Source organism: Pantherophis guttatus, chromosome 4 (genome assembly GCF_059756535.1).
Source record: "Pantherophis guttatus breed Tessera chromosome 4, ASM5975653v1, whole genome shotgun sequence".
NCBI classification, from domain to species: domain Eukaryota; kingdom Metazoa; phylum Chordata; class Lepidosauria; order Squamata; family Colubridae; genus Pantherophis; species Pantherophis guttatus.
This window is the reverse complement of record NC_142066.1, coordinates 6,387,696-6,400,399: the sequence shown is the minus strand read 5'-3', so window position 1 is coordinate 6,400,399 and position 12,704 is coordinate 6,387,696. Positions and strand designations below refer to the sequence as shown.

Here is a 12,704-nt window from a genome sequence, read left to right as displayed (position 1 = left end):
GCATTTTCTTGGACACTAGAAATGTGTCCAAGAAAACAATCAAGGTCAGAAGGCATCAAGGAGCCCTCATTTCAAACCTGAGCTACAAATATTCTCCTTCATTGATTCTGATATCCTTTCAACTCAATTATGTCAAGTAGAATCCAGGATTATTACCTTTCGGTGCTTGATTTTAAATCAATCCAAACAACATTACTCAGATATTTGATCATTGTTAACCATTAACACAGAGCACAAAGTCTTAAAGAAGACCTAATTATTCTTTTCGTTAAATAGGTCCTGTAAATAATCAGGCCTAAAACAAAATATTTCATTAAAAGCAAAATGACTCATGAAACAGTGACATATTTTATTTTCCATATCCATTCATAAGAATATGACACAGTGTTAGATATGCCAAGGATATACAATATCAATAAAATTGATAGAATCCATAAACAAGCCCCATTTTTATTCATAGAAGAGGATTACTCATTCAGTTTCAGAGTAGAAATACATCAATCCATAATTTAATAATCAAAAATGCTTTTTCTTCACAAATTGTCCTTTGCTGTTGAGGTCAGGTCTCAGCAAAATAATGTAGCATTTGGGGAAAAAGATACATCCCAATAAACCAGCACTTGAAGCTAAGATGGAGAAGATCTCCACAGCTACCATATACTTTCCTTTGGTGCTCAAATATGTTGGAACAAAAGATAACCAAACACTGCAAAACATCAGCATGCTAAAAGTGATGAACTTGGCTTCATTGAATGTGTCTGGCAGGTTCCTAGCCAGGAAAGCCACCATGAAGCTGATCAGAGACAGAAACCCCATATAACCCAGGATAAGATAAAACATCACAACAGACCCTTCGTTACATTCTGCTATGATTTCTTCAGTCATTGATTTCATGTTAAATTCTGGAAAGGGGGGAGAAGTGATCATCCATGCCAGACAAATGCCTGCTTGAATGAAGGAGCCAGGAAAAACTATTAAGAAGGACAGTCTTTTCCCCAACCATTTTCTCATGCTGGATCCTGGTTTGGTGGCCATGAATGCTGCAATGACCATGATGGTTTTGGCCAACACAGAAGAAATGGCCACGGAGAAGATAATGCCAAAGATAGTTTGCCTGAGGATGCAAATCAGTTGTGGAGCTTTTCCAAGGAAAAGAAAAGAGCAGAGGAAGCAAAGCAGAAGGGAGATAAGGAGAGTGTAGGTGAGGTCCTTGTTGTTAGCTTTAACAATGGGGGTGTCTTTATATTTAATAAATATCCCAAATATAAACATGGTAATTGTTGAAAATAAAATAGTAATCACAACTAAGCTGATCCCTAAAGGTTCTTCAAAAGTTAGAAATATTATTGTTTTGGGGATGCATCGAACTTTGTCCTTACTTGGATATTGATCTTCTGGACATTCAGAACAGGCAATTGTGTCTGCAAATAAGAGACATACTGTAACCTCTGTAGATGCATTAGCAAAGACATACTGGTACCTGCCCACCCTTAGCATCACAAAATAGGCCTTAATAGAAGCATTAGCCCATCCTTCATTCTTTGCAAAGTGCCTTCTATGTTCTAGATCTCTGTATCCCATTTTATCTCCCCCAGCTCCTCTGTAACCCAGGCAGAGTCCTGGATCCCTGAGGTGAGAGAGGTTTCATTAGCATGATGTAATCAAACATTCTTTTTCTTCATTTTAGGAATTACTCTGTTTCCCCAAAAATAAGACCTCCCCGGATAATAAGCCCAATCTGGCTTTTGAGCACATGCTCTAAAATAACACACACACACCCAAAAATAAGCCCTCCCAGAAAATATTTAAATGCATGGGCAGTCGGTCTCCACCATTTCCTCTGGTTAGGGTTAGAGAGACAGAGTTGGAAATCAGGTATGATGGCAAGAGGAGTCCCGTCTTGCTCCATGTACCTCAAAATAATAAGACCTCCTTGAAAATAAGGCCAAGTGCTTATTTTGGGGTCCAAAAAAATATAAGACAGGGTCTTATTTTCAGGAAAACACGGCTTTTGACTCCAGTTTTATCCAATTTTACAGTATGTGTGCACTGTCAGCACTTCAACCTGCATTTACTCTAGTGCTGACATAAGAAGAAGAAGAGGGGCCAGCTGGCAAGAGGACGCTTGACACTTCACCTATTTTCATTGAAGATAATATCCCCTAGGAGATGAGAGGGAGGGGGGGCATTCCTGGGAGCTTAGGTAGTAGATATGGGGAGAGTGATTTGGAAGAAGGCCAATGAGACGCAGAGATTTGGGAAATGGAAAGGGAGGGTCTGGGGTTAGGAAGACAGAGCTGGCTTCGCCACGAACGAGGCCAGATTGTAGTGCTTAATGAAACGTTTCTTCAAAGACTATCTGTTTGGAAATGCAATTTATTTTATTTGAAGACGATATCAAAACCTGACATACACCTTATGAAATCTTTCAGTATGTGGATTGGCATTGGAATAAATGAAACAGAGAAATCAGGTATATGTTTATGTAAAAGTAATTTACTATCTGGTCAATTACACAGTGAACAACTCTAATATATCACAGAGTACAGTAGAACGAGGTACAGTGAGGTAGAGTAGAGTAGAGTAGAGTAGAGTAGAGTAGAGTAGAGTAGAGTAGAGTAGAGTAGAGTATGGTAGTGTGGAATAAGGCAAAATTGAATAGAGTGATGGTTGCTCCTGGGGAGGAAAGCTATGGCAAATTTAGGCAGCATACTATAAAGCAGAGACATCACCCTGCCAACAAAAGTGTGTATAGGCTATAGTTTTCCCAGTTGCAATGTATGGTTGTGAAAGTTGGACCATAAGGAAGACTGAGCGCCAAAGAATTGAGGCCTTTGAACTCTGGTGCTGGAGAAGACTCCTGCAAGTCCCTTGGACTGCAAGCTGATCAAACCAGTCAGTCCTAGAGGAGATCAACCCTGACTACTCTTTAGAAGGCCAGATCCTGAAGATGAAACTGAAATACTTTGGCCACCTAATGAGAAGGAAAGACTCACTGCTGGGAACGACTGAGGGCAAAAGAAGAAGGGGACGACAGAGAATGAGGTGGCTGGATGGAGTCACTGAAGCAGTTGGCATGAGCTTAAATGGTCTCCAGGGGATGATAGAGGCCTGGTGCAACGTTGTCCATGGGGTCGCGATGGGTCAGACATGAGTTCGCAACTAACAACAACAAAGAGTAGAGTAGAGTAGAGTAGAGTAGAATATGGTAGAGTGGAATAAAGTAAAGTAGAATATGGTAGAGTGGAATAAGGTAAATTAGAATAATGTAGAGCAGAGTAGAGTAGAGTAGAGTAAACCTGAGAATAATTTACCTGACATATTTGACATCTTCCCATCAGAACATTGATCACAATCATAGCAACAAAATTTCTTGCCTTCTTTCTTTTTCTTCTGATAGCCAGCAGGACAGGGATCATTGCACACTGAATGGGGCAAGACCTGTGAATAAACCAGGAACTCAGCACTGAAGACTTGAATAATACTGGACAGTCATCCTCTAATCTATCTGACCAAATAGAGCAACATCAGATCATGAAATGAAATGCTACCCTTGGAAATCTCTACAACACTTCCTAAATATTGCATATGGTTGCATCCAAATTATCCTTTCCTTTCCCCTCTCCTGATCAAATGAAGCAGAAGGAGAAGTGGTTTAAATTACTTAAACTAAGTAATAAGTGATACAAGACTTATTACTTAGTTTAGGTAAAGGTTCCCCTCGCACATATGTGCTAGTCGTTCCTGACTCTAGAGGGTGGTGCTCATCTCTGTTTCAAAGCCGAAGAGCCAGCTCTGTCCGAAGACATCTCCATGGTCATATGGCCGGCATGACTAAATGCCAAAGGCGCACGGAACATTGTTACCTTCCCACCAATGGTGGTCCCTATTTTTCTACTTGCATTTTTTACGTGCTTTCTAACTGCTAGGTTGGCAGAAGCTGGGACAAGTAATGGGAGCTCACCCTGTTATGTGGCACTAGAGATTCGAACCACTGAATAGCTGACCTTTCAATCGACAAGCTCAGCATCTTAGCCACTGAGCCACCGCATCCCTGGCTTACTTAGCTTAGTACAAGCAAAAAAATGAACAAATAAATCACCACATTAAGTGTGCCTCTGAGCTCCAGTTTCGCGGATTAAACTTTCATCCTAGTTTCATTTTTATACTATTGTTTATTTAATGAAGTCTTTGCAACCCCAATGATGCTGGAACCTTTTGTGATCTCATTGATTCTCAAACTTTTTTTATTCTTCAATATTATTTTATAGTTTCGGCAGCACATATACTAAAATTGGAACGATACAGAATATTATTTTAGAGTTTACTTGTGTCCAGGATAATAGCAATATTCCCCATTTCTCTTCCCCCCCAAAAAAAACCTTGTTATTTACCAATTATAATTCCATCAGAGTAGGAAAGAATTGTACAGAATGGCTAATTTTAACTGATATAATGCAAATGTAAAATAACGCATTGTAAGCCGCCCTGAGTCTCCGGAGAAGGGCGGCATATAAATAAAAAAAAATTTAAAAAATGAAAGGCTATACAATTAAACAATTATTTGAACACATAGTTAATTTTGACTGATTAAAGTTAATTTTAACAAATTACAGGATCTGAAAGACAGCTGCAGAATGAAACTTATCTCTGATCTCCCAATCTTCCATCCACAATAAATAAAATACCTCAAAATCCATACCTGCTTAAAATCTTTGTGCCAAACAATTAAATCTTCATGAATGACAAACTCCTTTCCTGCAAGTGTTTTGGGATCCATCTTTCCGATTTTCACTTTGCGGTACGAATTGTTTGAAAACATGACCACATTTGTAATGTCATATCCAGAAAGCACTTCTCCCTGGTGGTTGATGGACACAGTTTCTCCAAGGGAATTATTGAATGAAAGGCCTTGAAGGAACCAGTGAAGCTAAGTAAAAAAAAAAAAAAAATAAGAGAGGAAAAAATAAGGGGAAGCAAAAAGTGGATTACATCAAGACATTTTGAAATTTATATCTATAGAAATGAAAGTGGCATTGCTTCAGAGGTGGTATTCAACCAGTTCAGACCAGTTTGGGCAAACTGGTAATGGCGACTGTGGGTGAGATATTGGAACACTGCTATCACGTCTCCCCTAGTCCTTCTTTTCATTAAACTAGCCATACCCAGTTCCTGCAACTGTTCTTCATATGTTTTAGCCTCCAGTCCCCTAATCATCTTTGTTGCTCTTCTCTGCAGTCTTTTAGAGTCTCAACATCTTTTTTTACATCGTGGCAACCAAAACTGGATGCAGTATTCCAAGTGTGGCCTTACCAAGGCCTTACAAAATGGTATTAACACTTCACGTGATCTTGATTCTATCCCTCTGGTTATGCAGCCCAGAACTGTGTTGGCTTTTTTTGGCAGCTGCACGGCTGGCTCATCTTTAAATGGTTGTCCATTTAATGTCTGTAAGGGGTATGCATAAGTGCACTAGCGTGCCTACCGTCCCTGTCCTAATATTCCTTTTTACTTACTCTTTTCATGTATTCAAATTATGTTTATACTTTTACCTGTTATCTTATATATGCTTGACAAATAAACTTATGATTATGTGGCTTAGGACCTGGTTATCTACGGGACCGCCTACTACCACCAATAGCCTCCCACCGGCCAGTACGCTCTCATAGAGAGGGACTCCTCCGGGTGCCGTCAGCCAAACAATGTCGGCTGGCGACCCCTAGGGGGGGAGCCTTCTCTGTGGGGGCACCTACCGTCTGGAATGAGCTCCCCCCGGAGATACGGAGGATCCCGGATCTGCGCACCTTCCGCCGCGCTGTGAAGACCTTTTTATTCCAGCAGGCGGGCTTGGCCTAATCTCTTCCCTTTTAAATATGTAAATTTTAATCTGTTTTTAAATTATTGGGGTGTTTTAATCTGTCTGGGCCAAAATAATTTAATTTGATTTTATCTGGTTTTTAAATTTTTTATGTCTATGTTATTTTATTGTTTGGCTGTTCACCGCCCTGAGTCCTTCGGGAGTAGGGCGGTATACAAATCGAATAAATAAAAATAAAATAAATAAATGTGTTGTGGCCCATCAGTGGCCTGTGCGGCTAATAGTTGATTCCGACAGTGAGGAGGCTGGTGTGGTGCTGCGCCAGCAGCCTGTGCAGCTGGCACTCAAGTCAGACAATGTGGAGGCTGGAGAAGATGTGGTGCCAGAAGCAGGGATTCAGCCAGGACCTTCAGAACCTCCAGAAGCTCCCATAAGTGAAGAGGAAGAAGAGGAGGAGCCTCTTCTCGATGCACAGGCATGCAGAGCTGCCAAAAGGCAGGAGTGGTTCCTCAGGAGAAGGTCTCCTCGAGAGTAAGGCTTGGGGCTAACTCCCTTAGCTTATTTAAGGAAGGACAACAACTGAGGCAATTTGCAGGGAACAACTTCGTTCACTCTCCTTTGCATCCTGATCTTAGTTCTCTTATCAGTTTCCTGCAAATTGCTTCTGGGCTTTCTGCCAACCATAGTAAGATTACGATTATTTATTCTTTGGATTCTTGTAGGCTGTTAAGAAAGTTAATTAACAGCCTTTATTTGAAAAAGACTGATTTAATTTAGTAAACTAAGGTTTGTACAGACTTTGTGTGTGCTACGTTCTTTGGGGTCCGTAGCTGGGGCAGAACATTAGGATTATGTGATGCTAATCCGCTTCTGCCAATAAAGGTTTTGATTTATAAGTTATTACCTTCCAGGTGCCTTGATCTTGAAGTTCATCCCTTCTAATTGCTGTCACTCTTTTGTATTTAGACTTAAGTATGTTCATGCCATGAACAGCGTGGGCTACAGCATAGACTGCATTGTAGATACTGTAACTGTGACCAGTCATTTCAAATAAATGCGCAGGAAGCTTTTTTAGCTCTTCCTTCCCAGTACAAGCTTCGTCACTTTCCACTGGTTTATTACTCTCTGAAAAGACACAATCGAAGCCTTGCTCCCAGAACTCTTTCAACAAACTATCTCGTTGGGTCTGGAATGGTTTGAGGGCCCAAAGGAATTCGTCAAAGCCCAGCAGTTCATTGGAGTGAATGTCAAAGGAAATTGCTCCATCGAACAATTGCAAATCAGAGGGTTGATGCAGACTTGTTAACGTTAAATCCATTTGAGCTGTCAGAATCCAAACCTTTCCAAGGATTAGGTATGTATATTTGAGGAAGAGGAAAAGGAGCATTGCTGTCAAGCTTTCTCCATAGAAGATGAATGTATTGACTATGGTTTTCCTCAAATAAACGTTTATCCTACCCACCATGGAGCCATGAAACATAGAAAAAAATGCTTGTTTTGGAAACCTCTCCACAAAAGCAGAGCAGATCCTGTTCTCCGAAAGTAGCGGGTCCAGAGCTTCGAGGAAATTGTCTCCACTGTCATCATCCAGAATTAAAAGGCCAACCCAGGTCCATCCAAAGTGCTTCAGCAAATGGATAATCCCTGCAGTCTGTAGAATTTCATTGGGAGCCATGTGATAAAAGGAAGCAGCCATCTTTGTTCCGTGCTTCTTGGGAGCAAATGAGCCATAGGCAAGCTGAAATAAAATGGCAGTTGATTGCTTAAGGTTGGAATGTATGACTTATATATTTCTTAAATTTATATTATACTAGCTAATAACCCAGCGTTGCCCGGGTATTTATTTATCCTAATCGTGTATTAGACAGGAAGAGCAACTTCACCCTGAGCCCTGATTTTGCCTAGAATTAAATTAGTTAAAAATGTTTTCCCTGTGCCCCCAGAAGCGTCAAGTAAACTGATAACACCTTGTTGTTTTGCTAGCTGATCCATGATCATTTGGTATGCTTTTTTTCTGATCTTGATTTAGAAGTGGCTTCTTGTCCGCAATATATGCACTAAGCTCTTCGACATTGTCGTTCTTTTCTCGTATGTAATCTGCGTGAAGTACGTCCTGTTGGTCTCGTTGTGGTGCAGGCAAGCCAAGTTGCAGTAATGTTTTATTGATCATGGCCATATATTTGTCCTCAAGAATAATCAAAATCTTGTTGAAAATGTAATTTCTAATGTTGGATTTTCCCCCTTAGCAGAGCCTACTTGTGGAGTACTGTGAAGCCGTTACCATGGCAACTCCACTGTGCTGTACAGTAGAATCCATTTTAAGGCAGTACGGTAGAAGCCATTTTAAGGCAGAACAGGCTGTATCTTAACAGAACACACACCCCAAAGGGAGTTAGGGATGTCTTAACCCCACAGAATTTTTTTTCAGAGAGTAAGTCATCTAGGTACCAAGTTTGGTAGAAATTGCTCGAGGCGTTCCAGAGTTATGCTGGAACATACACACACACAGAGAGAGAGCATTTATAGATAGATAGATAGATAGATAGATAGATAGATAGATAGATAGATAGATAGATAGATTATATTCTTAAATTTAAGAATATATATTTCTTAAATTTATCTCAAGAGGACATAAGCAGTATTCTAAGTAACCCTGTAGGTTTCGTAGAGAGATGGTGATGGGGACAGTTCCCCTTCGTTCCATGACTGAGGATGAACTTATACTAAATGAACACCTAACATTTTCCAGTTTGTGCTTGTATTTTCCGACACCATTTTAAACTAACTATTTTCAATGTGGTGCATCAGATATGACTTAATTCCAATTCCCCCACTTCATTAGGTCCTATTGATGCATCACTGAAGCAGAAGCCAACTCCTACTTGGTAAATTATCGTTTCCCGTTCCCTTCAATTTGGCCCTATGGGTGAGTTTTCATACATGCCAATACCTTACATCAGTGATGGCTAACCTTTTCCAGATTGAGTGGCCAAAGCACATGTGCGCAGGTGCGCATGGGTGCATGTACGTGCCCAAACCCCCAAAATGCAATGCATGAAAATGAAGTTTATTTAAGATAGCAGCGAAACCTGGCCTCCGTGCTTGTGTTGTGGCTCCGACCCCCGAGCCCATCTTATCGGAGGAAGAAGGCTCCGAAAGGGAAGGAGAGGAGTTGGCCAGGCCTCCCTCTCCAGGACCCTCCTCTCTGGCAATGCCTCAGGTGTCTCCCGAAGGAGAAGAGATTGGCCAGGAGCAAGGAATCCACGAGCAGTCGCAGTTGGACAGTGACAGAGATGAGTCTTGGCTGGATCCACGCCAGCGTCGGAGAGATAAGCGCATGCAACAGAAAAGGAGGCATGCCAGAGATTAGGCTGAGTCACTGGACCACACCCCATAGGGTATAAATGGGAGTGTGGTGGCCAGTCAAGCCTTGTGACGAACAAAGCTGAAAGCTTCCCCGCCATTCTGCATTGCCGGACTTTTGCTATAGGCTTTGCTGAACTACATTTGTGAACTGGACTGAATTTACCCTGTACTTATTGAACATTTACTTTGATGTACAAAAGCAGAGAGAAGTTCTCTCCTCCCTTCATAAGTAAAAGACTCTTGGCAGGCAGCCACTAGGTTGCTGCCAAGTTCCGTTATCAAAAGGGAGTTTCTTGTCGGCTGGTTTGGTTTTTAACTCTTGGACGTCTGTTGGTGTGCATGTGTGGGACGGGGACAGAACAGCTTGTGCCCCACCCCCCTGCGTACACATGCCCCCTGCATGCGCCCCTCCCCTCCGCACATGCGCAGCAGAGACCTGAAGACCAGTTGGCCAGCAAGAGGTGCACACGCATGCTCAGTGGAGCTGAACTAGGGCAACAGCTCATGTGCCTTCAGAGAGGGCGTTGCATGCCACCTCTGGCACATGGGCCATAGGTTCACTATCATGGCCTTACATCTAACCTAGTAGCTTTTTTTAACATATTATTTTTAATATGTTGCAGCAGATATGTCTTAATTCCAACTCCCAAATTTCATCAGTCCATTTTGATGCATAATTGACGCAGAATTTAACCCCTACTTGGGAAAGAATTGTTTCTCCTTCCTTTCAAATTTGCCATATGGACATGTTTTCACACACATCAATACATATATATCTTACCTGTGGGATTTTATAAAGACTTATGATATCTGACATGAAGAATGATATATCAGCACCAAATCCTCCAATAATGGCCACAATGAGATTCTCCTTGATACCACATCCATAGTTGACAACCAACTGATCGGATCGGAAGAGCAGTTCCAAAGTGGAACGGTAAGTCAGCCGGGCATCAAAATAGTTGTCACTGATGAAAAATCCCAGAGTAACGTTAGACAAGAGTCTTGGATTTGAGTTGATCTGTTTCACTGCAAATGCCAAACTGAGGGAATGCTGATACAACTTTAAAACAGCCCTGAAAACATAATTCAGGGATGAGTGAAATACTGAGGATTGAGACAAAACAAATGCATTGTGTGAAGAAATAAAAAACAACCACACTATGAAACTTTCACATTGTGATGAGCATCAGATATAAAGACCAATGAGGAATATTTGGTAAATCATGAAATTTCCTCAACAACTGGACTAGCTTTGTGCAATTCAATCGTAGAGATGGAAAAGAAGAAGGAGAAGGAGAAGGAGAAGGAGAAGGAGAGGGAGAGGGAGAGGAAGAAGAAGAAGAAGAAGAAGAAGAAGAAGAAGAAGAAGAAGAAGAAGAAGAAGAAGGAGAAGGAGAAGGAGAAGGAGAAGGAGAAGGAGAAGGAGAAGGAGAAGGAGAAGGAGAAGGAGAAGGAGAAGGAGAAGGAGAAGGAGAAGGAGAAGGAGAAGGAGAAGGAGAAGGAGAAGGAGAAGGAGAAGGAGAAGGAGAAGGAGAAGAAGTGAAATGTAGAGGGATTGAAGCAAGTGGAATACATTGAGCAGAGAAACAATGACTACATAAACATGCTAATTGTAATAGGCATTAGACCAAAAAGGTACATGTTGTGATATGCAATTCAATTGTAGAACATATCGAAACCTTCCCAAAGAGTAGGCAGACAGATGTTATTGTTTGATGGCATTGAAGGGATTGTGATTTTATCCAGCTCTTTCTCTCCTTTTCTCCTGTCTCTCCAGATACTACAACATCCATTATTCAGACATTTTTATCTTTCTAATTTACGATAGTTAGGTCTGGGATCAGAGGTGGTATTCAGCCGGTTGGGACTGGTTCGCCCAAACTGGTAGTGGAAATCATGGATATTAGTACCTCACTTGATCTTGATTATATCCCTCTATAAAATAAATAAATAAAATATAAATAAAATAAAATAAATATTAATGCAATTTAGGATTGCGTTGGCTTTTACATCTTACATTGACCATGCTGCTCAGAGTTTCTTCTGCTTCAGATCTCAGCTATCCTAGTGGAACTTTAGAATATTTTGATTCCACAATTTCGTGCTACAATAGATTTCTATCAAGAAATCTGAGAAATTTAATCAGACATCGGGCACATACTATCATATGTGGTGGACATGTGTGAAAGCAAAGAAATATTGGACAGAAATACACATTAAAGCAGCCTATCAATTATAAACCAGAAATATTTTTGTTAGGTATAGTACCGGAAAAGTATGATAAGGGGAATTTGTATTTAATATTATGTTCTGGCAGCAGCAAGAATTGAATGTACTGGAAAAATGATGAAACACCGAGAGAAGAAGTTGCAATTTAAAAAATATTAAATTGTGCAGAAATGAGAGCAGTCAGGGTTGATCTCCTCTAGGACCGACCAGTTTGATCAGCTTGCAGTCCAAGGGACTTGCAGGAGTCTTCTCTAGCATCATAGTTCAAAGGCCTTAATTCTTTGATGCTCAGCCTTTCTTATGATCCAACTTTCACAACCATACATTGCAACTGGGAAAACCATAGCCTTGACTATACACACTTTTGTTGGCAGGGTGATGTCCCTGTTTTTTAGTATGCTGTCTAGATTTGCCATAGCTTTCCTCAGTCTTATGGTAGACTCATTTAGGGCCTGGCTAAAACTGTCTATTCTCTTCAGAAACCCTGATTACAAATACAGATGGTTAAAAACCGGTTCGAAACCTTGTAATATTCTCTGCTTAATTTACAAAACACCCTTGAGACTCTTTTTATTCTTGCGGTTTCTAACCCACCTCGAGAAATGAATGAAAAGGAAAAAGAGAATTACTTACAGAGGTGGCATAAATGCCTTCTGTGAAGGATGCTCTTCAAAGGAGTGTTCCTCTAGGACATAGACAACTTGAGCTGTGATCCCACCAATGAGGAGGTTTCCAGGCTTACGCCATTCATGAAGGATAGGAGAAGGATCACTTCTTTGACAAGGTGTGGCATTCATCTGGCACTTCATGTCAACCATCAACCATAGTGTGAGCACTCTCCACAACATTTTCTCTAGAGGATCCTTACTTGTGCCTGTCCTATCTACACAATCACACCATTGCATATGGTGAGATTGTTTTCCCATCAACTAGAAATTTTCAGAACTCATTCAGCTAACACATGTAATTATATCAGTTCTCTCATTTCATGGGTTGACATCAACAAGGTGAGCAAAGCAGAGACTGACATACAAGCACATTCCAGTGAATAGAATTCATCACCACCAGAATCCACTGTTTGTCTGAAACGGTGTAGAGTTTCCTGCCTAAGCAGGGGGTTGGACTAGAAGACCTCCAAGGTCCTTTCCAACTCTGTTATTCTAGTCTAAATCTAAAGGCAGAAGATCCTGTCTTTCCCCTTTTCCTCAACTGCAGAAGTGAAATGTTTTATATCCTCTTTGAATTATTTCTGAATATTTTGTGGAAAGCTTCTGGAGCTGCGTCGTAA

The 12,704-nt window shown here is 40.9% G+C and overlaps 1 protein-coding gene across 1 annotated transcript; it reads right to left on the bottom strand.

The window, feature by feature from the left end:
* Positions 1–331: 331 nt before the first annotated feature.
* LOC117656305 (vomeronasal type-2 receptor 26-like) lies at positions 332–12,225 on the bottom strand. The gene is made up of 5 exons (XM_034404456.3): positions 12,050–12,225; positions 9,966–10,152; positions 4,703–4,930; positions 3,315–3,441; positions 332–1,421 (listed from the first exon to the last, which is right to left on the bottom strand). Exons 1-5 carry the CDS (start codon positions 12,223–12,225, stop codon positions 517–519), a joined length of 1,623 nt encoding a protein of 540 aa, XP_034260347.3. The 3' UTR covers positions 332–516.
* Between the last annotated feature and the right edge of the window lie 479 nt (positions 12,226–12,704).

Excerpts from the sequence above, each read along its gene's own strand:
- LOC117656305 (XM_034404456.3), bottom strand. The coding sequence starts at position 12,225 with ATGAAGTGCCAGATGAATGCCACACCTTGTCAAAGAAGTGATCCTTCT. Across the intron at positions 10,153-12,049 it reads AAGGCATTTATGCCACCTCT|TGACAACTATTTTGATGCCC; the intron begins GTAAGTAATTCT and ends ATTTTTCATCAG. Across the intron at positions 3,442-4,702 it reads GGCACAAAGATTTTAAGCAG|GTCTTGCCCCATTCAGTGTG; the intron begins GTATGGATTTTG and ends GTTTATTCACAG.